At 50.3% G+C, this 23299-nt stretch overlaps 1 protein-coding gene across 1 annotated transcript; it reads left to right on the forward strand.

Moving 5' to 3' along the window:
• Positions 1 to 12337: 12337 nt before the first annotated feature.
• On the forward strand, positions 12338 to 22513 carry DUSP5 (dual specificity phosphatase 5). Its single transcript, XM_055789984.1, has 4 exons — positions 12338 to 12919; positions 17164 to 17306; positions 18575 to 18794; positions 20896 to 22513. The coding sequence occupies exons 1-4, from the start codon at positions 12526 to 12528 to the stop codon at positions 21294 to 21296; spliced, it is 1158 nt and encodes a 385-aa protein (XP_055645959.1). The 5' UTR covers positions 12338 to 12525; the 3' UTR covers positions 21297 to 22513.
• The last annotated feature ends 786 nt before the right edge of the window (positions 22514 to 23299 follow it).

The raw sequence follows: 23299 nt of genomic DNA on the forward strand, positions 1-23299 counted from the left end.
AAATATTTTGCAGCGGCTGGTGAGGAATAACTCTTCTTTCTTGAAATAATTGACCTCCACACTCTCATCCCTTTCAGCCTCCAATTCTGTTGCAATTTTTCTTCTGCAGCTAATTAAGAGGGAATCCCCCACTGAAGGAAGAAACAGAAATAGAAAAATCCCTTTTCAGGAATAGGCACTATGTAAGCTATTCAAGCTGGGATTGCATTGTTAGGAGGAACTTTCATAAGTCAGGCCCACAGCAAGAGCATCTTTTTCATTTCTGCAGAATAAGCTGGCTGACAGCTTGCTGTACAGATGCAATCCAGTTCTGTGTGAAAGCAAAAGAAAATGCCTCAATATGAGTTTAATTACAGTTGTTTCTATAAATTCTTTGTGATGCACGTTTCAGCTAAAACAACCTTGCAATTAATCACATACACAAAAGCCTGCTGTAACCAAAATCTGACATCAAATCTCTCTCTACTTCTGTATCCTTTCTTGAACTCTGATCTAAAAAGAGAAGAAAAAAGGAGCTGAAAGAGAGAATTCCCATACCTGGATGGATGTTTTTGCAGTGTGGTAATGAGACTAAAGTTACAAGCTGGAGCTATTAGCATGTAACAGCAAGGAGTTATCAACACTGTCACTGCTTGCTGATGGGCTTCGTCTCCTACTGACCTGTGCTTACCGAACAGTTAATGGGATGGTATTTGATGTGACAGCAATGCACTCATAATGCCTCACAATACCAGATCTCAGGGTCAAAACTCATGTCAATCATTCATCTACTTTCCAGCTGACATGGGTGCCTGAATTGCCTGGAAGGGGAGGAGGGAATCATTTGCAGCAAAGTATTTAATGAGCGTCCACCACAAGACAGGGTTTATTTCTGGCTGTGCGGCCACCTCCTTCTGCACTGAGCTCAGCATGTCACATCACCTCCTGCCTCCCTGCACCACGTCTGCATGGTAGCCAATGTGACAGACACTCACTGCAGCTTCTCCCAGGGTGTCCAAAATGATCTGATTTAGGCTGACAGCTACAATACACAGCAATAAATATGTATTCTAATGATCCTGCCAGTCATGACCGGACTGGAGAAATGCTTTCTACCCAAGTCCTGAATTTGCAGGCAAAAATGGAAGCTGCATAAATGGATAAAATTACCTGCTGTGAAAAACAGTGGGTGCTAAATCCTGGCCCAAATTAAGTGCTTTGGCATTTGGATTTGCAGTGGGATTTTTTTCTTTTGGCTGTGGGACGTTTTTTGCATGTCTGTGTGTCTGTGTCCAGAGACAGCAGCCTGGAGGATGGCAGGATCAACCTGCCCAAGTCATCATCTGGAGAGCTAGAAAGCTGCCCCATTGATGGCTGGAGGAAGGCTTTTCTCACAACAGTTTTGAGACTCGCTCCGGGTGAGATGCCTGCATGGTCCCCATCACTGCCTGCCCTGAGCTACTCCCTCTCTGAAGATGTTCAAAGTGATCTGTTCCCACCTTCCCTCAGACAATGCCACAATTTTCCCCTTATTTTCTTCATATGGATCCTTTTTGACTCTTTTAAGTCAAAGGTGGTGGAGCAAGGGGTCCTTTCCGTCCTCCAGGAGGGCAGTCAAAGAGTCTTGCTGCTGTCACTGACTGGCATGGCTTGTCCTGGAAGAGACAGTCCTGTGTTTGGTCACAGGTATCTGATGGCTTTGGGCATGGGATCCCTCCTCTCTTGCTGCAGGTCCTTGCCTGCATTCAGAGGGATGTTTTAGTGTCCCCTGTAATTCCTGTCTTGGTTATCTCACTGCGTGGCAGGAGGCAGGAGGTTTTGGAGTACAGAAACCATTTGGAAAGAGTAACAAACTGTGTGTTGTCCTCTGAAACAGGCAGACCATTATCACAGAACCATAGAATCATTCAGGTTGGAAAAGACCTTTAAAATCATCAGGTCCAATCATTGACCAAGATCCGCCAAGCCCATTGCTAAGCCATGTCCCTAAGCATCTACACATTTTCTGAACACTTCCAGGGATGGTGATTCCACCACCTCCCTGGGTGGCCTGTTCCGATGCTTGACCACCCTTTCCGTAAAGAATTTTTTCTTAATATCCAATCTAAACCATCACAGGTGGCTTTTCCAAACATCAGGCCCCATTTTTAACTCTTGTGCACTACGGTGAATGTGCAATGAAGGAGGCATTAAGTGAAATGTCAAGTGAAACGCAAAATGACTATTGGTGTCTGGCTGCGAAGTATCTGGAATGCTTCTTTTGTTTATTTATGCTATGGGAAACGGAGAGGATGGGAGCAATAAGGCTCCGACACCTCCCACTTCCACACTGTCCCAGGGCGCTTCCTGCTGAAGGCAGGCAGCCTCGAGCCCCAGTCACTTGTGCCCACAGCTGGTCACCCTATGGCATCAAAATTCAAAGTCTCTTAGACAGGGAGAGCAGGGCTTTGGCTGCCTCCGGCCCCTTCCCGGTTTCCAGCTCTTTCACCGGGTAAATCAAGCCTTTGTCCTGCTCAGCATCATGAGGCCAGGCTTCCCACAGGCACGGACAATGCCCTCTTGTTAAGGAGTAAGCCTGTAGGGAGGAGGCTGAGCCTCACAACACCTTCCAGCCCCAGCCCCTGGGGCCTATCTAAATAGTAGAAAGGTGAGTGTTAATTGCGGGAAGGGATTGCCCCCTGCTCTCCACGCCATCTCCCTTTTGAGGTTTCTGTCCCCGCAGCAAGAGCAGCAGAAGCAGACGCATCTACCTCTCACCTGGGATGTTGGGTTTTTTTTTACCTGGGAATTATCTTAAAATAGAGCCGCCTACGCCATGCCAGGATGGACGGCCAGCATGAAGCAGACACACCGTCACATCTCTCTGGGCTTAAAGCTGCAGCATGGAAAGGGCAAAGAAGGTCCAAAGTCAAAGAGACAAAGAGGTCAAGCTCAGCCCTCTGGAAACGATGGTCTAACCTGTGTCAAACAGAGTGCGATCCCACAGGGAAATCTTCCTTGTCCCAAACTTACTGTAGGTCTGCCCTAGGCAGGGAGGACTCACACCTCTGCTCGTGGCCCCTGCAAGGAGCTCTGTGCGGCTCCAGGCCACCTTCAGGAGAGGGCTTGGCCAGGCCTTGGGAAAGGGGAGCAGATACTTAACCTGCCTTTGGGAATGATGTTGGGGTATTGCCAAAATGCGCGAATAGCTCTCCAGTGGTCTCCCTGCTGTAGTCAGGTTGGTTTCTCCCCTCTTTAAACACATCAGTAGAAAATGCACAGGCAGTCTTGTCACACCAACCTTGTGGCAAGGTAGAGTCACCACATGGTGCCACCGTATGGGAAATACATGCCACGTTGTGACTCTCCAGGCCTGTCTCATCCTGCTGCTGTACTTCCGTGGCTATGACTTTCCTGTTCCTTTGCCATCCCACCACAAGAAGGGAGCGGATGGAGGGAACCCCTGGGAAGCTCTGACCTTTCCACATCCCTGGCTGCCTTCCCTCCCTACCTCTGGAGGTTTGTGTTCAGAGGCATCACACCATGTGTGTGCTTCTTGGTGGGACACCTATATGGTCTGATGGTATTTCTGGATAGCTAGCAGCACATGATGCACAGGGAGTGCTGCTGCCATCCTGGTGATATAGGTACAGAAAAGAGACCCCCTTTCTCCATGCATTCATAGCTCATTGCAGTGCCAGGCACAGCCCCAGAAGCAGGCAGGCAATACCACAAATGTGTTTTATTCCTGGAAAAGCTTTAGTTGTTCTTTATGGGTTGTCAGTTCCTAGGGTTCTTGGGGTAAAAATGGAGCAGCAGCTTCAGCAGCTTGTTGTCTGTAGGCTCAAGTGGTACGACAGGAATACCATGGCTGCACAGGGATCAGTTTCTCTAGGACTGACATCCCCTGGTGGAACAATTTCTAAAGGCAAAGCTGTTTTGTGGATCTCTAAGCCCTATGGGTTCAGGTGCCCAAGATTTTTCAAAATCAGTCCAAATAAATATTTTCCCCCTTCCTGGTAGATAAATAGACATACTGCACACAACCAAAAGCTGTCCATGATTCAGCCAGTGGAGTGTGTGTCAGACATCCCGATTCCCAAAGTAGCACCGCTAAGGTCTGGGGGGTGGCGTGTCCCAGCGACCAGCCTTCCTGATTGGGAAGCTGTCCCTCAAACCACACTCCTGCTAGGGCACAGCTTCCCAGAGTGCTGCTTCTCAGGGGGCTCCTGAGACATCCCAGGGGTGCAGAGCAGGACACGCGCATGTCTGTACTGCACTTCTGGAGGAGGAGGGTGGTGGGAATGAGAGCCGAGCATCAGTCATGGAGGGTCACTTCACCACCCCCTCCCAAACTGGGCTTCCAGTATCACCACAAGGGATGTTGGACAAATGTTCTGGCAAGTGACAAATTGTTTCCCAGCTCAGCCCCCCTTCCTTCCCACCCCTTTTTCCCTATGAGTCAACTTCTGCCTACACAGATGCTTCCAGACCAGCCTGAATGCCCTCTTCATTGCACGCCGATGGGATGTGAGGTTATACTGATGCATGCTTTCTTCCCCTGGATCTCTAGATTTTCCTGCATGTAGGCAGAGAGCAGTGTGATGCTGTATGACTGAAGTCCCAGCTCACAGTTCATGAATAATAGACTGCCAAAGCTTATAGCCCAAAAGCCATGTTTTGTAAGACCCTGGGCACACATTTACGCAGCAAACATCTGCAGTAGTGTGAAATGTGATGGCCTCGTGCTGATCTTCAGCCAGAGGTTACACTCCACACCTCGGAGCTGGAGGAAGGAATGGTGCAGGATGGTCCAGCCCCTCCCGCTAGACAACCTCTGGCTCAGCTGGGACCTTTCTATGAATATCTTAGCAAAGGAAAGTGAAGCAGAACCCACCAAGTGTGGGAGGGATGGAGTGAGCAGCAGTTTATAGAGTTAGCATTGTCCTCCTGCTCTGGAGGACTGTCTGTCACTCACTGTATCAGGACTGTAGAATGGGACCATCTGGTAGCCACAGGCTATAATACGGTAGCCCTAGAGGTCCTCCACCATGAGCAGTCCCTGTCAGAAGGGGCATTTCCCAGGCTTAACTTGGGAAGGACTAGGGAAAGGGCCTGGCTTGTAATTTTTTTCTTTTTAATTAAACAAGAGTCTTAATAAACCTGGAAATCCCCCTTTTAAATTTGATGCACCAGCCCCCTCCAGGCCCCCACACCCTCAGGGAGGAAGTCATAGGAAGTGAAATTAAAGGCACCTGCAGCTGAGGGAGCAGATGGGGACCCAAGGCCTGCATGTGCCTCTGTAAGCCAAAGCATCAGCTGAAGGAGCTCCTTTGAAAGTAAGCCCAGATAGGAATGGCCTCTTTCCCAGAGGAGACCACCCTTTCCCAGGAACACCAGCTAAATAAAAGACAACCTTGTCTGTACCTATGAGGGCTTGCTGGGGGTGCAGCCTGCAAACCAAGCAGCAAGGCAATTTCTGTTGCAAGAGTTCCTGTACAACAGACCGTTTGCCATATCTCAGAGGAAATCAGCTATGTCACCCCACGGGCTCTTTTCTGCCAGTAGGAAACCCTGGTGAAGACTTGTACTATAAGCAGCAGCATTGTATTGGGAAGAGTTTCCAATACAGCATTGACTCAAAAGAAGCCTTTGTGTTTGATAATATCCATACAAATCATCATTCAGGCCCTGCTGGTCTCAGATCATGCCCTTCCTAGAGGACAAAGGTGAGCAAACACATGGCAGGTATCATCCAATTTTTTTAACTCTCCTATTTTTAAATTAACAGCATTTTTGTTAGTATCTACTTCCACATTTACTTCAGTTTAAATATAGCTATGTGTTTTTTGGGATTAACATATGATACCCTCTTACTTTGCCTGTGAAATACAGGGGAGGAATGTAGTCCTACTGGTATAGAAGGGTTTGGTGCACAGAATGAAAACTATAATGGGCTGAAAGTGATGGGGAAGTTTTATTTTACAAAGATGCTCAAGTGGGCTATGCTGTCAAAAGGACACAATGTCGAAGCCACATCCTGCCGACATGGCTAATCCATAAAAGAGCTTTCAGTGTTTTCCCTTGTAGTAACAGCTTTAAATTTTAATAAGCTGTAGTGTACTTTCACCGGATGTCATAAGCTGATACAAAGTTTAAATGGGGTTAAGTAAGTAGGAGCCTAGGAGAAAGAAACATAAAAGATGTAAAGTATTTCCTTTTTACAAGTTTATTTTGCTAGGTTTGTTTTGGGAAAAAATATTTAATTCAAATTATTTTTTTCTTCTCTGGATGATTCAGATGTCAGGGGAGGAAGACAACACTTGAAGTAACCATAGAGCAACTTCAGCTGAAAGGACACTCGGTAAAAATAAAGAAATTAATCAAGTTATTAATTCAGGTTACATTGTCATTTAACACATTTTAGGGTAGTTACCAAGTCACCAACTTGTGTGTCTGAACGTGACCCCACAAGCCTGTAACACAAGGATTTGTAGGAAGACCCCTTGAAAGGTCATCCAGCCCACCCCTGTGCCAGGGCAGAACTGACTCTGTCTTCCCAGACAGGCTTTTGTTCAGCCTGTTCTTGGAGCCCTCAGCGGTGGAGAACCGCAGCCTGCTGTGGCCAGCAACCCCAGCACCCACGCTCTGCTGCTGAGAAGCTTCCCTCCACCTACAGCAGATGTGCCTTCCTTTGCTTTAAGCCCATTACCCCTTGTGTTACAGCTGGTGAAAGAGGTCTGGTTTATCTCCTTCCCCTCCACAGCTCTGGGTGGCACATCTGCTGTCACCACAGCCTCCCCCTGCCCACCGACCCCAGCCACTTCCCCCTTTCCCCACAGCTGCTTTCTAGATACTCTGCAACAGACCCAAACACCATCCAGAAATACCATTTAGGGTGATATCCAGAGGGCAGACTGAAGCCTAGATCTACTTTTTCTGTTCTTTGCAAAGATGAGATAAAGAGCTTTTTGGGCATGGGATGTACAATGCCAAGAGAGGGAGTTCATAGTCTGCATCGTGACCCACTGCTCACCCTGCCTGTACCATGCCTGGGGACCCCTGAAAACAAGCATGGGCTATGGGGTGAAGGGTTTTTTTTTTTGCTACTGGCAATGCTGTAGAAAACAGAGGTGTAATGTTTTTTTATTGAATGTGTTGATTTTTTGTTTGCTTATATCTGTGTAGCCCACTGAAATGGTTCCAAAACATTCTCAGCTAAAAGCATGAGCTGCTCCATTTTGAGCTTAAAAAAGTCATTTCTGTACCCAGGAGCTGTACTCATTCTCTGTGAAGTGGGCATAGTAACACACACTGTGCAGTGGATTATATTTATGTGACTATACCCCCTAGGCAACAACCTGGTGCTTAAAGAGATGAGTCAGTCAGACAGACCAAGGCAGAGGGAATCAGATGCAGCAATGATCAAACTTAGCTTCCAGAAGATCTGGACCAAAGTAACCAGTGTTTCTCCAAGATACGCTTGTCCTAATAGCCAATTAAACGCACATGTAAGGATGTTTTATGTCATTTGATGGCTCCCCACAGTCTAAAGAAGCAGTAACCACACACAAGGACTAGGATTTGCAGCACGAGAGGCTGGCTGGGTACCGATGGGCAGGAATAAGCTGGGAGATGCGAGTGAAAACCGAGCCGGACTGACGATGGCTGTTGTAGCAAGGGCAGATCTACTGGTGCGGAATAGGAGCGGATTCCTGGGAAATACATCCGGGAAAAGGGAAGAGATCGGATGAGTAAGGCAAGAAATGCGTGCGGGGAAATGGCAGCAGGAAGAGGAAAGAACAAATGAGAACTGGCAAGTTGATAAAGGAACAAAAGGGCTTTGTCTCACATTAAAGGCAGCTAACTACACAAATCATTTTCCCATGTAAGCAATTACTGCAGCTACCCCAGGGATAGTATGTGGCTGCAAATGGGAACATGGGTTCTTTACATTCATAACTGGGTCTGGCAAGTGCTCCGTCAATATGGCTCATGATGCTCTGGGCCATGTCAGACAAGCAGAGAAACTGAAACTTGATTGTGCAGATAGCTGGAATCCCTGTTTTAAAAATTGCTTGTCCATCTGTACACAGGAGTAAGTCATCAGCTAATGGAACAGAAAGAACAGTGACTTCTAAAAGGAGACAGGAGGTTTGGTTTATTCCTCTTTTGCTCCTGACAGCAGCTGACAGCAGCTTGCAGCAGTTGCTGGAGTCACGTAGGCATGAGTCAGGTAAAAATCAGACGTAAATCTGAGATTCCCTTTCAGCCTGATTTTCAGAAGTGCTGAGCGCAGGCAACTCCCATTCAAGCCAACGCACCGTTTAGCTTAAATCTATTTTACGACAGCAGACCTGGGAATATAAACCAGGTCTGAGAGACACTGGGGCCACAATAAACCAAAATTCAGTTGGTTCTTCCCAGTTGTATAGGTTGTGGCATGCATTTTTTTCTAATTCTTTGGGAATAGTCACTTATGATTATGGATTTGTTACTGAATATCGATTTAAAGCAAAACCTGTATGAACTCTTCTTTAATCAAAATACCCAAGCAGTTACTACCTTTCTTTTAGCTTTCTGGGGGAAGAAAAAAAGATTCCAGCGTAACATCAGATCATACCTATGGGGCTGCAAGGGGAAAGGGGGGTCATGCTGCAGAATCTGTCTGATAGTGCTTTTCACCCTCTAGAATCAGCTTTTAGCAACGGGTTGCTCTGATGAAAGAGAGAAATTTGCAACAAGGCTAATGTTCCAATCTGTTTTGTTAGACTTTGTCTCCAGAGTGACCAAGTCATGACACCGATGGGGTCTCAGCATGACAATATCCTTTGCCACTGCTCAGCTGCCCTTTAGCCCTGGGCATAAATTAACCTGTCTTCCAGCTCCCCATTTACCAGCACAAACTTATCTCACTGCTTGTGCTGTAAGTGTTTTGACATCAGCCACTCCAGAATTAGGAGCTGATGTTATGGAAATCTTAATAACATTAAAGAAATGTCAACCCATCTTCTCTGCTGTCTTGTGCTATGCTTTGTTCGTCTGAGGAATTTCTTGCGTTTTACAACCAACCAGAGGATGTGGGTTCAGGACTGTGCCCTGGCAGGGATATGATGCAGCCTAAGCCCCAGCCCTAGGACTCTACAGCATTTAGGTTACTCTGTACCATCTCCCTGACATATCTCCTGAGTGACCCTTGATCTGCCTTCCCCTCAGTCTCCTTTCAAGCAGTGAGAGAGCTGGTTTTCTCTTACCTTTGTCCAGCTGAGGTTTGGGGTTAACTCTTCGGGGCGACAAGCCCATTTGTAGGACCCAGCACAGGGCATTCCTCATCTCAGCTCAGGCAACTCGAGCCCTACAAACCTGGCTCATCTTGTTGCTTTTGCCTCCCAAGAAATTACATTCATTTATTCACCCAAGCCCCTTGTTAAAGCTTCTTTTGGGTTTTATTGTCTCCAACAGGCATACGTTCACCCCATGAAAAATACAGCTATATTTAGGCTGAAGTAAATGTGGAAGTAAATCCTAACAAAAATGCCATTCATTTTGCTCTTGAGCAATGCCTGCTGGATACTGTCCCATGGATGCTGTACCCTGGGAGCTTTTACATGGGGGTGAGGGGGTGTACATCAGTGTCCCCAGCTGCAGCGAGAAAGTTTCCCTTTACAGCACCAAGAACAGGCAGAAACAAAGCGCCCGGAGGAGGTGGGGAGGGGAGAAGGGAAGAATGAGTTAGGTTAGGGGAAATACAGCCTGGAAGAAAAGGAAAGGAACAGCTGATCTGAAAGCCCTGATAAAAGCCTGAGACAAAGGACAAACAAGCCTGGGAGATTATCAAGGGGAAGCGGGAGGAGGAGCAGAAAGATGCAGCAGAACCTAAGAGGGAATGATGTAAAGTGCTGCAGGGAGGAGGGGAGTTTCCTACCTAAAGCAGAAGGTTTAAGTTGCTCAACCACCTCCACTTACAGGAATCGAGCCCCTTTCTCCCTTCTGGCTGGGAGCACCTGACAAACGAAGGAGCTGCTCCAGCAAGGAAAAGCATCCGTGTCCATCCCACAGCCCTGACAGCATCAGCCCTGATTGCTCATCTGTTTCAAAGTACAACCAAGTCATTTCGCTGGTGGGCAGAGAAGTCAGGGACACTCTGCATCCAGCACCCTGCAGCAGAGGAAGCATTAGTACAGCTGCTGTTAGCCTTGTTATTTTCTTCTAATAAAAAGGTGGTCATGACTCACTCCATTAAGAAACAAAAGCAGAGCTGTAATCTACTGAAAGGCAGTTGTTTGGATGCTCAGCATTAGGTGTGTAAAAGAAGGAAGGTCAGCTGCCGGTCAGGTCAGTGATATATACACCCCACTGCCAGTACAGGCCAAACTGCAGGTATTCCCCTGAGAGTTTATTTTCTGGGCTGGTATGATTTGCCCTCTCCTCCAGCCTAGCACTTCAGCCAGGAGTTGGGGGGACAAAAAGCTCTTTCCCACCCCTTCACATTTCACTTGGGTTTCCTGAGAGGAAATGATGCTCTCCTGCGGCTGCACTGGCCCCCTCCTTCCTCCCAGGAGGGGAGCATGCTAGCATCTGCCTACAGTCCCTCTTCCCCTCTCTGTGCCGCACTGGGACCAGTTCTCCAGCTGGGCTGTTACTGGGGGCCAAGCCCCGAGGGAGCCAGGCTACTTCTCAGGGAGGAAGAAGCGGCTCCTGAAGCTGGGGGCTGGGAGGCAGGAAAGGCAGGTTGTGTCCAGGCGGTGCGGAGGTTTCCTGTGTGAGCGGGAACAAGTCACTGTGCCCCTGCCTGTGCTAGATTCCCCACCTAGTGAAAAAGGGGAAGACTTGGCCCGCGCATGGGATGATGTGAAGGTTTTCGGTACAGCTGTGGCAATGCTCGTGGTGGAGATCCAGTTCTGGCAGGGACTGTGCTGGCACATGGGGACGTCTAACCCAGCCATGCAGCTCTGGCAATGCCCAGCTGCCTCCCAGGGCGGTGCAGAAGCAGGGAAGGAGCTGGGCTGCCATGACGGCGGTGGCCAGCTGAAGACAAACACCCACGCTAAGACACTCAGCGAACATCTGCCCCTACCCACAAGCTACTCCTATTTTTGTTCCGTCTCGTACCCTGACTGACTCAGAGGAGGGGAGCCAGGTTGGAAGGAGCCAGCCAGGGGCTGCAGAGGGGTTCAAAGAGGAAGAGGAGGAAGAGGTGCTTCAAAACCAGTAGCTGCCATTCTTTCAATCAGCTTGAACATTTTCTTCGCAGTGTCTCGTTCATGCTTCTGTTTCAGCTGCAGGCAATCCGTGGCAGGGATGGCACTTCCTGCCTGCTATTGAGGTGAACATACTTTCAGGGCACCATCAGAATAAATGACACCCTGCTCTTAGACAGCTCCACTGTAATCTGTCCAAACTGTAATGAGCTTGGCTGAAGCTCATCCTTTTGCCTAACTTCTTCCAGGAATTTCCAGTTCTCATTTTGGTCACTTTGCAAAACTTATCTACAAGGAAAGGGCAAGTGCCAAATTTCCTAATTCCTGTGCGTCTTGTTGTCGTCGTGAGTTCTGGACACTGGCACAGACTGAGCTTTGTAGTGTAACTCTCGCAGGACCTTGAGGCACAGTCTTACAGCTTAGAAGTCTTCTGCAAGGAAAGGGACACAAGACGACCCCCCAAAAGAGCCATGGCAGCAATTTTTCTGTTGCAGGGATGCTCCCATCCCTGACACCCTCCTCTCCAGAGCATTCATTAGTTCTGCAGAAATAGCACCTCTTGTTTTGTCCCAAGTTACTGATCGTTTGCTCCTTTGCTGCGAGGCTGGGGGCCAGGTACCCACATCCTCGGGGATGTTCCCCAGGCAGTCCACGCCTGTCACTCGGCCGATGCAAACTGCGGCCCGGGGAGGTGACCCGGCTCCTGCCGAGGGGATCTAGGAGCAGGCAGCCCCCGTCCCCTGGGTGGCAGTGCCCTGGCAGGCAGCCCCGCCCGCGCTCAGGCTTTGCCGGGGGTGAGGGCGTACACAGCGAGGGGGAGATTAATGGGAACTGAAACCCCCTTTGCAACCTGGCGTGTGAAACCTGCCCCAGCGCTGCACCCCCGCCCCCGGCGCGCTTCCCGGCTCTCCTCGCTGGCTTGGGGGGGCGCGGTGATGCTGGGATGAGCCTCAGGCCGATGACTGGAGAATTTTTGCGGCGTTTTTCAGCTTCCTCTGCCTCCGAGCCTGACTAACGCTGCCTGCGCGGCCGCGGCCCCCGCCCGCTGCCGGGGAGGGAGGGGATCCCCGCCAGGGGGCGGGGCGCCGGCCGGCGCGGGGCGGGGAATGCCCATGTTTGGAAGGCGGGCGCGTCACTCCCCTTATATGGGCAGTGTCGTCAGGGCCCGGCCTCCCATTCATATAAATGCCCGGTGGCGGCGGCCGGGATTCCCTGCCCGGGCTCGCCGCGGTGCCTCCGTCCCTCTCGCGCCGCCGCCGGCCGAGCCCCCGCGGCTCCGCGCTACCCCCGGCATCCCCGGCGGGCGCCTTCCTGCCGCTCTTCCCGCTCCTGCCCCGGCTGCGGCTGGGCGTGACCCACGGCCGGCATGAAAGTCACGTCCCTCGACTGCCGCCAGCTGAGGAAGCTCCTGCGGAAGGAGCCCTCCCGCTGCCTGGTGCTGGACTGCCGGCCCTACCTGTCCTACTCGGCCTCTTGCCTCCGCGGCTCGCTCAACGTCAACCTCAACTCGGTGGTGATGCGGCGGGCCCGTGGCGGGGCCGTGCCGCTCCACTTCGTGGTACCCGATGCGGCAGCCCGCGCCCGGCTGCTGCTGGGCGGCGAGGGGGCGGCGGGGGCCGCCCGGCTGGCGGCCGTGGTGGTGCTGGACCAGGGCACGGGGCACTGGCAGAAGCTGAAGAAGGACAGCACGGCCCAGATCGTCCTCAACGCCCTGCTCTCCAGCCTGCCGGAGGCCGGGGCCAGGGTCTGCTTCCTGAAAGGTGAGAGGGGCGGCGGGCAAGGGGGGCCGGGGTTGGGGGAAGCGGCGCGGATCGACCCTCAAAGCCTCCCGGTGGCGGCGGCCGGCGGCGCTCCCGTCCGCCACCAGCGTCCCTCAGTTAACCTGATTATTGGTGGAGGGCAGGGAGGTAACGCCGGGATTTCGTTTCTTTTCCACCCACTGGAAATAAATCCCGGATAGACTCTGCGGGCTGAGCCGAAATGCCTTTCCGCTCACCCCCGCCGCGCGTTTAAGAGGCTGATGGAACGCAAAGAATATTAGGGAAGAAGAGCAGAAGTTGCAGATAGTCAAAGGGAGAGGGGGGGCAGAGAGACCGGGGCTGCGTGGAAAACGAAATGGGCCTGACAGATGAGAGAGAGCCGAGGCCACCGTTTCTTGCTCTCCGCCCGGTGGTGACACGGGGCGGCCCTGACCCCGGGGCTGGGTACCCGCCGCTCCTCCCGGGGCGGAGAGGCTCCCCTCGTCGCCGGGCATACCGGGACCGGTAGGGGAAACCCGCAGCCGAAACTCCGGGGCTTGTCGCGGGACGAGTATTTTATACAGCCGTTTAATTACGGTTCTTTGTTTTCCTTCCGTGTAACCCGGGGATAATAAAACGATTTAAAAAAGAGCAGCCCGCCCTTCCCCTGTCCTCCCCTCCTTTCTCCTAGCAGTGCCTTTGTCCGTTTGCCCTCCCTGTTTTCTCAGCCCCACCGTGCGCCCCCGCGGAGGGGGCAGTGCCCGGCCCGGGGGCTCCCTCCCCAGCCCCGCACACCCGGCTGCCGGGGCCACGCCGCAGTAGGGGTCTCTGCACACCCTTCCTCGCCATAGCCTCAGGCTATAAATGCAGGAGAAAACCAGGCGGTGTCTCTTGAATAAACTCTGCCCCCGTGCCCTCACCGGCCAGGGTTAATTCACTTTTATTAAGCCTTCCATCACGCTAGTTTTTGTCCTGATGTGCCCAGTTTCTGCCTGCTCTAACGAGCAGTGCCCGCAGGGCATCCTCGCCGGGGCAGAGGCACCTCCCGCCCGGGTACCGCCCGGTGCCGAGGGGGGACCCCCAGGGCGGTTTGCCCCCAGCCTGGCTCTGTGCGGGCACCCCCAGCCTGCCTGGGAGTCGGGCAGGCGCCCCAAAAGCGGCGCTAGCGCTGCTGCGAGGCAGGGATACCTGCATTGTGGGGGGCCAAACAAATCCTTGGGGTCCTCATTAAAGCAGAGTTGGAGAAACATCTGCAAGGGCACGCTGGGAAGTCTGTGGCCAACCAGGGGCTGAATTAAGCTCTGCTGACTCTCAGCCCGCTCGTTCAGCCACAAGATCGTCCTTCCCTCCTCTATGTAGCAGCCCCAAGCTTTGAAGTGGTGACTGTGGCTGTGGGCAGTTTATCTGGGGTGGGGGGCTGAGGTAGGCTTTGCTTTGTACCTTTTGTGCGTTGCAAAGTGTCTTATCTTAAAAGCCTGACTATTTGAGGCTTAAAAAAAGATAGCTCCTTAATGGATGGGAAAGCTTCCTCGTTTTTCTGCTGCTGTTCCCCTTTGTTGGGTGGTCTCAGGGTGGCAGGATCAGGCCCATGAAGTCGGCAGCTCTGTTTCAGATCTGGTGTGGCCAGAGGAGCTGGTGACTCAGTGGGCAGCACTGCTGATTCACTGGGGCCATGGACCCCCAGGAAGCTGTTGCAGTCTAGGGGAAGATCTCTGACACGTTGGGGATATAAATCACCCTGAAGCACTGGGCACTGGCCAGGAGAAAGGGTTCTTTGGGGGTCTGTAGCACCCACTTTGTAAATAATGGGCTGTAAAACCACCAGGAAAAAAAGCTCCTTGAGGTTCCCCCTTATACTCCTGCTCTCCCTGGATGTGGGGAAGCTGGGAGGAGGTGTTGGCTACTTAAGGGTTAAGGTGGTCGGTCTCGCCTCAGAAGCTGCAGAGGTAGGATATGAACAGGTCACCAAGCCTCCTGGGGATCTGGCCCCAGGTAGGGTGGCTAGTGCAGAGCCTTCGCAAGCCAAGTTGCATGCCAGGCCCCATTCCTTCCCTTGCTTTCTGGCTTCCAAGGGTTTCGTGTGTCTTATCTTTCATCTGTGTAGGTGCAGTTTCATTCTGGGTGAGCTCAGCCCCAGCATGGAGAGAGTGCTTGTGTGGTGGGGGGAGAGCTTGCAGAAATATAAAATAATCCTCCCTGGGTGCTGACAAGGATTCTATTATTTATTGATTGAAACCGAAGCGCAGCACAGCTCTCTGTGATGAGCAATCCAGTATTTGCAGAAATGACCTCAGGGAAGCTAGGTTGAGTGGGGAGGGGGAAGAGAGGAGATTGCTGGAGGATGGGATGAGGAGGTGACTCACTTTAAGAATGGTCTGCAAATATCCTGATCCCTAAGGCTTGTAATTAACCATTCAGCAGCTGCATGTGTTAGCTGCCCCAGAGACATGAGACATGCATGTCTGTCTGAACACACATGCTGATTTGGCTCCTGTGGATTTCTGTGTTCATTCAAGAGTAAAACCAACACAGGACGTAAATGGGGATAGTGGCTATTTATATAAACTGGACATCTTTTTCCTATGTGATGGCAGTGGTTGGGGGGCAAAGGGGAGCTAAAGTCAGCTACGCAAAATGAGGATTTAGAAGCCCACACCACAAAGGGCAGTTGGAGATGAGGAGAGCAGAGGAGTCTGGAGAGTTGCTTGTGTGTGTTGGCTTTTCAGACTGCAAGTTGTTGGGGATATCAATTTATCAACCCAGTTGTTGGGGATATCCGTTTTATTAATCCCCCTTATGGTCTCCATGGTCACTTGGCTGCTTATCCCACTGCCTCGTGCTGCGAGCTCTGGGGTGAGCTGGCTGAATGTGGCTGGGGAGTAGGAGGAAAGGTGCAGGTACCCTGTGCCAGTTGACTGCAAAGTCACTCTCCTGCCCTCCGTCATGGAAAACAGACTTTCATCATGTTCAGTGAGCTTTGGATTGTGCCAGCCACTTGCAACATGAGGACCCCACGGCAGGACTGAGTGGGCGACAGTAGCACGTCATGAATTTGAGCATACATCTGCTCAAACACCACAAACAAATGTGACACCGGCATTACAGGGCTGAAATGTCAGTGGTAGCTGTACCAGGCAGCCCTGGCAGCGAGGGTGGCGGGGGCCCTGTGGCCGCTCAGATCTTCGGCGCTTCCTTTGTTTCGAAACCCTTGCACCAGGGCACCCACACCAACACCGCTTATCAGGGCGAAACAGTTGCAGGTGAATGAATCGCATTGGAGCGTTTGCTTTCTGAGCCTTGTTTACTTGAAGGCGGTGCTCAGGATTATTGAATCTAGCTGTTCAAGAGCTTTCACGGTGCCTTTCTGTTCTGAAAAAGCACAGGTGGCAGACATGTGGCACACCACATACATTTCCAGGCTGCTTCTGCTACCTGACTTATTCATGTTCATTTTGGAGATTGTGTGCTCCTCTGCAGTGTATTCTCAGCCTGGAAACAGGCAACGATTTAGCTGACGACAAACTTTGAGTAACAATGTAATAATAGGATTAATTCCTTTTCATTAGCAGCGCACTGAATGAAACAAATGCAGTACTTAACCATGCAGAATAGCTCATGTGGGGCTATTCAGTTGTCAAATGCTGTCACAGGATTTCATTAAGTTTTATAGCTGTTATTTAATAGAATGGTTTCAGTGGGGTTGTCTTCGTTACCTCGCTGTCTTGTGCATTGTGGTGATTAATGACAGTTGCAAGCATCCCACTCTTGTGTTTGTCCATTCAAAAATGCAAATAAAATATTTCTTATGTTGTCACAGCCTATATAGTAATGACAGATTTAGAGAAGATGACTCTGGCGTACAGATATCTGAGTCTCAAACACTGGAAATAGTGCTTACATAAAACCTGGGGGAGGGAGTTTAATTGCTGCTGTACTGGGCTGGGGTTAATGGTTGCCAGACTCAACAGAATTACATTTGCTAGCAGTTTTAATCTGGATCCACTGGCTTTTGGCAAGTTAATAATTGTCAGTGGTATCGGAGGTTTTTCTTCAGGTGCCCAAAGCCTTTTAGACAGACCCATTTCCCCAGGGGAGCGCTATCATGCACTAACCCCCCTGGGGCCCATCGCTGTGCAGCACCAGCACTACCCCACTGTGTTGCAAGCACTGGAGCTTCATTTCTCTACCACATTTAATTAAACCAGTTTTTGGAAGTGCAAATACTAATGTTAGGTGTTTTGTTTTGTTTTCTTGCCCTTCCCTAGGGGGATATGAAACCTTTAACTCGCAATATCCTGAGTGCTGCGTGGATGGAAAACTCATTTCCCCAGAGAGGACTGAGGCAGAGAGAAACCTCGCCGGCCACTGTGAGAAGCAGTGTGCCAACCACAAACCCGCTTACGACCAGGTGTGTGTCCCAGCTGTGGTGGGTGACCTTCCCCTTGGGTCTTCTCCCTCCTGCCACTGGACTTTGTTAGAAGCTGGCAGGGTGCTGGTGGCCCTCATGCTGCACAGACCGTCAATAAGCTGTCGCAGTCCTGGCTGGCAGCCTGTGTGTCGAACAAGGGGCCCTGTGTGTGCTGCTGGTCAGCATCACCTCTTGCCTGGCTCCAAAATTAGGCAACAGAAGAAGGAAACCCACCCTATCTGGCCCTAAAACTGTACTTGTGACCCGTCTTTATCACACAGTCAGGCAGTGTGAACCATGAGGAAGGAAACTGGCGGAGGGGGCTGGGGCTGTGGGGCCACTTTGAGAAGAGGCGGCATCTCTCGGCAGCCACCTTTGGGCAGGGGGAGTGGGGTTTCCACAGGGGAAGTCGTCTTGTGCCTGCCTGGCCCAGGGAACGCGTGTGCCCTGAGATGTCACCTGCGGTTGGGTGCTTCCGCCAGGATGCACGTTCCCTGGCGCTGGGGGAGCCCCCGAGCGATGCCCCTCTGCCCCCCTGGGAGCGCCTCCCACGCCAGGCGGTCCTGGCTGTCCCCTGTGCGTGGGCATGCAGCTCACAGCTGGGGGCTGGTAGCAGCTCTTGCGCATCATGGAAAGTTACCTGCGGTCTCCAAAACCCTTGTGTCAGGTGGTGACTTTTTTTTTCTTTTGCGGTCTTGTCACCCAGCCTTCGTTTGTGCTGAGGAAGGAGGAACTGAGATGACATTTTGGGGCAGATGACGCAGAGGGTGCTGCACCCTAGGGAGGTGTGGGGAGACGGGGAGCCTTGTTCCAATTTTTTTGCTTTGCTTCACCTCTGGAGATGTGAGTGTAGGGGCTGAGCCCTGGGCTAAGCTAGAGCAGCCTCTTCCTCCATCCTCTTCCTCCCTGCTCAGCTACAGCTCGCCACCTCACCCATATTTCAGAAAAGCCTCAGAGGGGGCAGGCCTCACATATGAAAACACTTCAGGTGCACCCCAAGGGGCAGCGCTTTAAAGAAAGCCAGGGATATCCTGCATGCAAGTGGGCTGAATCTGACTTTGTACCTCACAGATGTGGACAAGAAAATTAAAACCTTTCCTGTGTGGGCTTTGCCATTGCAGTGGTTCACTGACTGGCAGCAATGGGGTCCAAAAACACCAGGGAGGGAGGGAGCGGGCGTCCACACAGGCTCCCTTGCCCCTCTCTCAAGTATCAGGACTCAAATGCCCTTGAAAAGGAGTTACATGTTTCTGTTCCTTCTCTTCCAGGGTGGTCCAGTTGAAATCCTGCCTTTTCTCTACCTTGGCAGTGCCTATCACGCTTCCAAGTGCGAGTTTCTTGCCAACCTGCACATCACAGCCCTGCTTAATGTCTCCAGGAAAAGCTCTGAGTCCTTCAAAGACCAGTATTGCTACAAGTGGATCCCAGTGGAGGACAGTCACACGGCAGACATCAGCTCACACTTCCAGGAAGCCATTGACTTCATCGGTAGGTCCAAATTAACAAACATCCAAATCTTCATGTCTTTTAATTTATTTTAAAATACATGTTGGTGGGAAGGACACATAATTTTATGTTCCTAGATGTCACAGCAAAAGTTTAAGCTCCCTTCCTTCCCCAGCATCTCTCCTGGCAGAGGGATTTCTGTGAGGAAGGTAGGAGGAGCAAGGTCTCTGTCCCTCTGTCCAGGCTGGAAGGCTAGGGAAGGAAAATCCTCCTCTTGACTGCTGTCAGGCAGACAGGGCAGTGAGCTGGTCAGCTTTATTTTCTTTTCAAAGCAAGTATAGGTGTAACTTCAGCATGACAGGGAGTGAAGAAGCGTGATTGAATAACACCAAAGTCTATTGATTCTTGTAAAGGAAAAAACCACATTGGTTCCTTGGACTTGCATGGCAGACCCTGTAAAAGCCAGGTGAAGCAGAGTCAGCTTATCTCAGGACAGCAAGGCAATATCCCCAAGTCAGGGTCTTAGAAATCCAGTGTCTCCCCTTATCACAGAGCTCTTTCCATAACTCCTTTTGATCATGCTGGCTATCTCACCCTTTAATCAAATACCCCAATACATAAAAAACGAGGAGGCCATCCCCTCCCAAACCTTCTTGGGTAGGTGAGCAGCACACCAGCTGGGCCAGGCAGCGCAAGGGAGAGGCTCCTGCCTGAGAGGCACAGGGTGGGTTAGTGGGGTGGAATAGCTTGAGCCTGGGTGGAGATGGTGTTGAAATCAGTGCTGTTACTCTCCAGGAACATTTGTGAGAGAAACAAAACGTAACTCCAGTTACAGACCAGCTGACATTGCTCAGCTGAGTTTGAGTCCTTCAACAGTGCAGGCAAAATTACAAACACTTCACCTGAGGGTGCTCTCTGAACCCTACCCCGTAAGAGGCTTCTTACAGCTTTTGGGGAAAATGGTAGTTCACAGCACTCTTCTGTCCCATCCCCAACCCCTTCAGATAGTAGTTGAGTCATTTGACAATTTCCCAGATTTTGAGGATGACTTTAGTTTTCACTTTCTTTTAAATTGGGTGTGTGGTGTAGATGCTGGGGATGACTCAAATCCACATCTTATTTTGTGCAGTAGTTATATTTAACTGGTCATGGTGGCACCAGTCCCCCGGCAGACAATTGAAGACAGGCAAATGATAACTTGCTCAGCTCTGTGTTGTTTCACTGAGCGCTACACTCAGCGCAGTTACCCATAAATTGGAGCTTGAACATATTGCTCAAGTCAATAAAGCAGAGAACATCTATTTTTGAACTGTATTTTTGTGTGGAAAGGACTTATTTTAAGCACATTCTCTTTAATCTAATAACAATCATTGTGTTGTGTGAGTAACCACAGTGGCTCCTGTTGTGTAAAATGGGTGCTTTGCATAAGCCTTTTATATCCTGACTTAAGTCCAAGCATCCTTTGACCAGGCTGTAATTAGCAACTGCCTACCAGTTCTTGTGTGCTTTGTGGTGAGGCCCCAGGGAGTGAGCTCAGCCTCTCCACCCAAGGGTACCCACCAAGGGCTCAACTCCTGGTACTGCTGCCAGTTGCTGCTTACTGGCCAAGCAGGGAGTTAGGTTGGGACTTTATAGAAAAGAAAAGTTCTGGTTTTCCTAGCAAAGCCGATGAGAAAGCAGTCTGTAGCTTTTGAAAGACCTGACGTTGGGAGGGTTAGCCAGGCTAGGCTTGGGTCAGAACTTTGAGCCACAGACAGAGAAATGCAGGTACAGCAAACACAAGCATTGCCCAGATACCTGATCTCTGTCTCACAATGCCCTGCAAAATCAGCTGTTCCAAAGAGAAATAGACACATGGGAATGAGACAGGGAAGGACTTTCCTGAAAAATACAGAAAGAACCAAATTGGGATCCACAGATTCTGAAACCTCTTGTCATCTGCAGCTCTGCTCCATCTCAGGCTGGGTTTTGTCCCCCTTCTTTTTTAATCTGTTACCCTTAGTAGCCAACAGAAGAGCAAACCTCTCCTTGCTGGTGGACTGGCTGTGTGCCACGCTCCACCTCCAGTGCTGGGTGCATGTTGCAGTGTGCTCTCCATCCCCAATGACAACTGATGTCTACAATGACTTTTTTTTTCCCCTAGATTATGTCAGACGAACGGGGGGAAAGATCCTGGTGCACTGTGAAGCAGGGATTTCACGCTCTCCCACCATCTGCATGGCATATCTCATGAAGACAAAGAAGCTGTGCCTGGAGGAAGCCTTTGACTACATCAAGCAGCGCCGGAGCCTGATCTCACCAAACTTTGGCTTCATGGGCCAGTTGCTACAATATGAGTCTGAGATCTTGTCTTCCACTCCCAGCCCCGCCGTCGCCTCGTGCAAACGAGAAGCTGCGTCTTTCTTTGCAGAAGAACTGACATTGGGCAAAAACTTTGAAGGCTCATGCTTTGCCTTTCCTACCTCAGTGTTGAGTTCTGTGCCCATCCACTCTCCTGTCCACCAGCTGAAACTCAACCCAATGACAGCATCTTCGTCCTGCTGAACACCCTGGGAGACTGGAGCTGGTGTGGTCCTCTGATCTGAACTGTGACCCCAAGAAGAACATTTCATGAACGTGCAATAGAGAAACCTCGACTTAGTCTGGGATGGAATGGTTGTCATGGGTCATACATCCCATATGCTGTGACTGTAAGACACAAGTGCTCTAAATGTGGCAGGTTTTTTGAACTTTTATTGTCCTTTTTTAAAAAAAGTGCTTTTTTAGGTTTTTATCCACAGGGTGTGCACCCACTACTGTATTTTCAGATCCCTGGGGAGCAATGAGAAATCCATTTAGTATGTTCTCAGTTCCCATATCCTTCCCTTTTTATTTTTGAAAAGACCCTTATTTAAAGTTTCAAGCAATAAACAGCAGCAGCAGGGAAGAAAGCAAAACAAAAAGCACGACCTTTGCAACTGCAGAGGTGGTGGGAGTGAGTATCTGTTCTGCTTTCTCTCTGGCTTTTCTCCTTTCCTCTCCTGTGTCATGTTTCAGGGAGCAAAGGGCTGGGGTGAGGGAGGGAGCTCCTTTCCCAGGACACTGTTGCACAACCAGGTGAAAATCCCCTCTCCTCCAGTCTCCCAAGTGTCAGGAGTTGACCACAGTGTAACTGGATACCAAACCAGACCATGGATCCATTCAGGTGTGGCATTTCCTGTGCTTCTGCATTTGCCTTTGTACTGGATGTGCTTTTAGCTAAAGCAGGGGACTTAGCGGAAGCCATCAGGCTACCCTGCTGAGCTATTATCCTCCCATCTGTTAGAGAAGAACAGCCCTAGAATACTTGAATGTGTCCACAACCCTCATCAGAATTACTTCCCATCAGATAACACTGTAACTGCTGGATTTTACACCAAAAAAAAAAACCAACCCTGACAAGCTCAGCTCCAAGCCAACTCTTCCACTACCCCTTCCCAAGTGTTCCCAATGTGTATCGTGTGTGGTCAAGTGGTCTTGTTCAGTGTTACGTGGCTTGCTTAGCATGTGTGGTCACCTAGCCAGCCTTTGTCTGTGAAAACTGGTTTCTCTCTTGCTCTTATGGGCTTCTGTGTCTGCAGGGAGCTCAGAATGAGCAGGTCTCTTTGTCTGTTGACCTTTTTATTTTTTTTTTTTAATATGTATGGGAAATGGCAATAATTTCCAGGAGATCTCGTGAATGTGAAAGAAAACCTGCAATGGTTTTTATGGCGTGTACAAAATAATAAAGGAAAAGTCAGGAAAAGAAAGTTGTTTGTTGTACTTGGGGTGAGCTGCAAAAGTGCTCCAGCAGAGCTTGGTGATGGGAGAGGTCACCTGAGAAAAACACCATGGCCCAAAAATGGTGTTAAGGAGGTTGAAGAGGGGGGTAAGTAACAGTGGGCTCTGTGCTGGAACTGTCCAAGGTGCATCTCTATGGAGGGCAGAAGGTGAGGGGGAGGATTGTTTTAAACAGGATGATATGAGTCACGGTGGTGTCACTTCCCAGCAGCCTGTAGGCACTTCTGTTTTGATTCACGCACCTTTTACATGAGATCTGCCATGTTGCTGAAGATGAAAATCTGAACTAGGCACGGCCCCCACTTCCCTCCTAAGCACATGCCATGGGATGTTGCATGCCTTGGTGTGACACCCATGGGTGGCCTGTGGCATGCTAGGGACCTGGGCATGTGGGTAATGCTCATCTTTTCCACATTTTTTTTTAATGAAAAAAATAATTTCAAGTGCCAGCACCTCTGAACTATTTCATACCCCTTTTTGGCTGGGAGTTTTAAGCTCTTTCTGGCTCATCACTGCAGCACATTTATAATCTGTGTTTCCAAGTTATCGAGTCAAAATTTATGGTAGATGTCTGGTTACCAAGTCTCTGTGCCCTGTGGGGCTTATCAATGTGTAGCTTCTTACCCCCAGGGAAGCAAATATGACAGGTGAGAAGCTTTCATTGGAGATGAGCCTTGGATTTCTTCCCTGTGTCAGGGACCTGGCAGCAGCCCTGCCTGGGCTCTGGAAAACCTGAACATGGGAACCAG

This window comes from Falco peregrinus, chromosome 1 (assembly GCF_023634155.1).
Source record: "Falco peregrinus isolate bFalPer1 chromosome 1, bFalPer1.pri, whole genome shotgun sequence".
Taxonomy (NCBI): domain Eukaryota; kingdom Metazoa; phylum Chordata; class Aves; order Falconiformes; family Falconidae; genus Falco; species Falco peregrinus.

Coding starts and splice junctions, on each gene's coding strand:
- DUSP5 (XM_055789984.1), top strand. CDS start 12,526: ATGAAAGTCACGTCCCTCGACTGCCGCCAGCTGAGGAAGCTCCTGCGG. Junction 12,920..17,163: donor CAGGGTCTGCTTCCTGAAAG/GTGAGAGGGGCG, acceptor GCCCTTCCCTAG/GGGGATATGAAACCTTTAAC. Junction 17,307..18,574: donor ACAAACCCGCTTACGACCAG/GTGTGTGTCCCA, acceptor CTTCTCTTCCAG/GGTGGTCCAGTTGAAATCCT.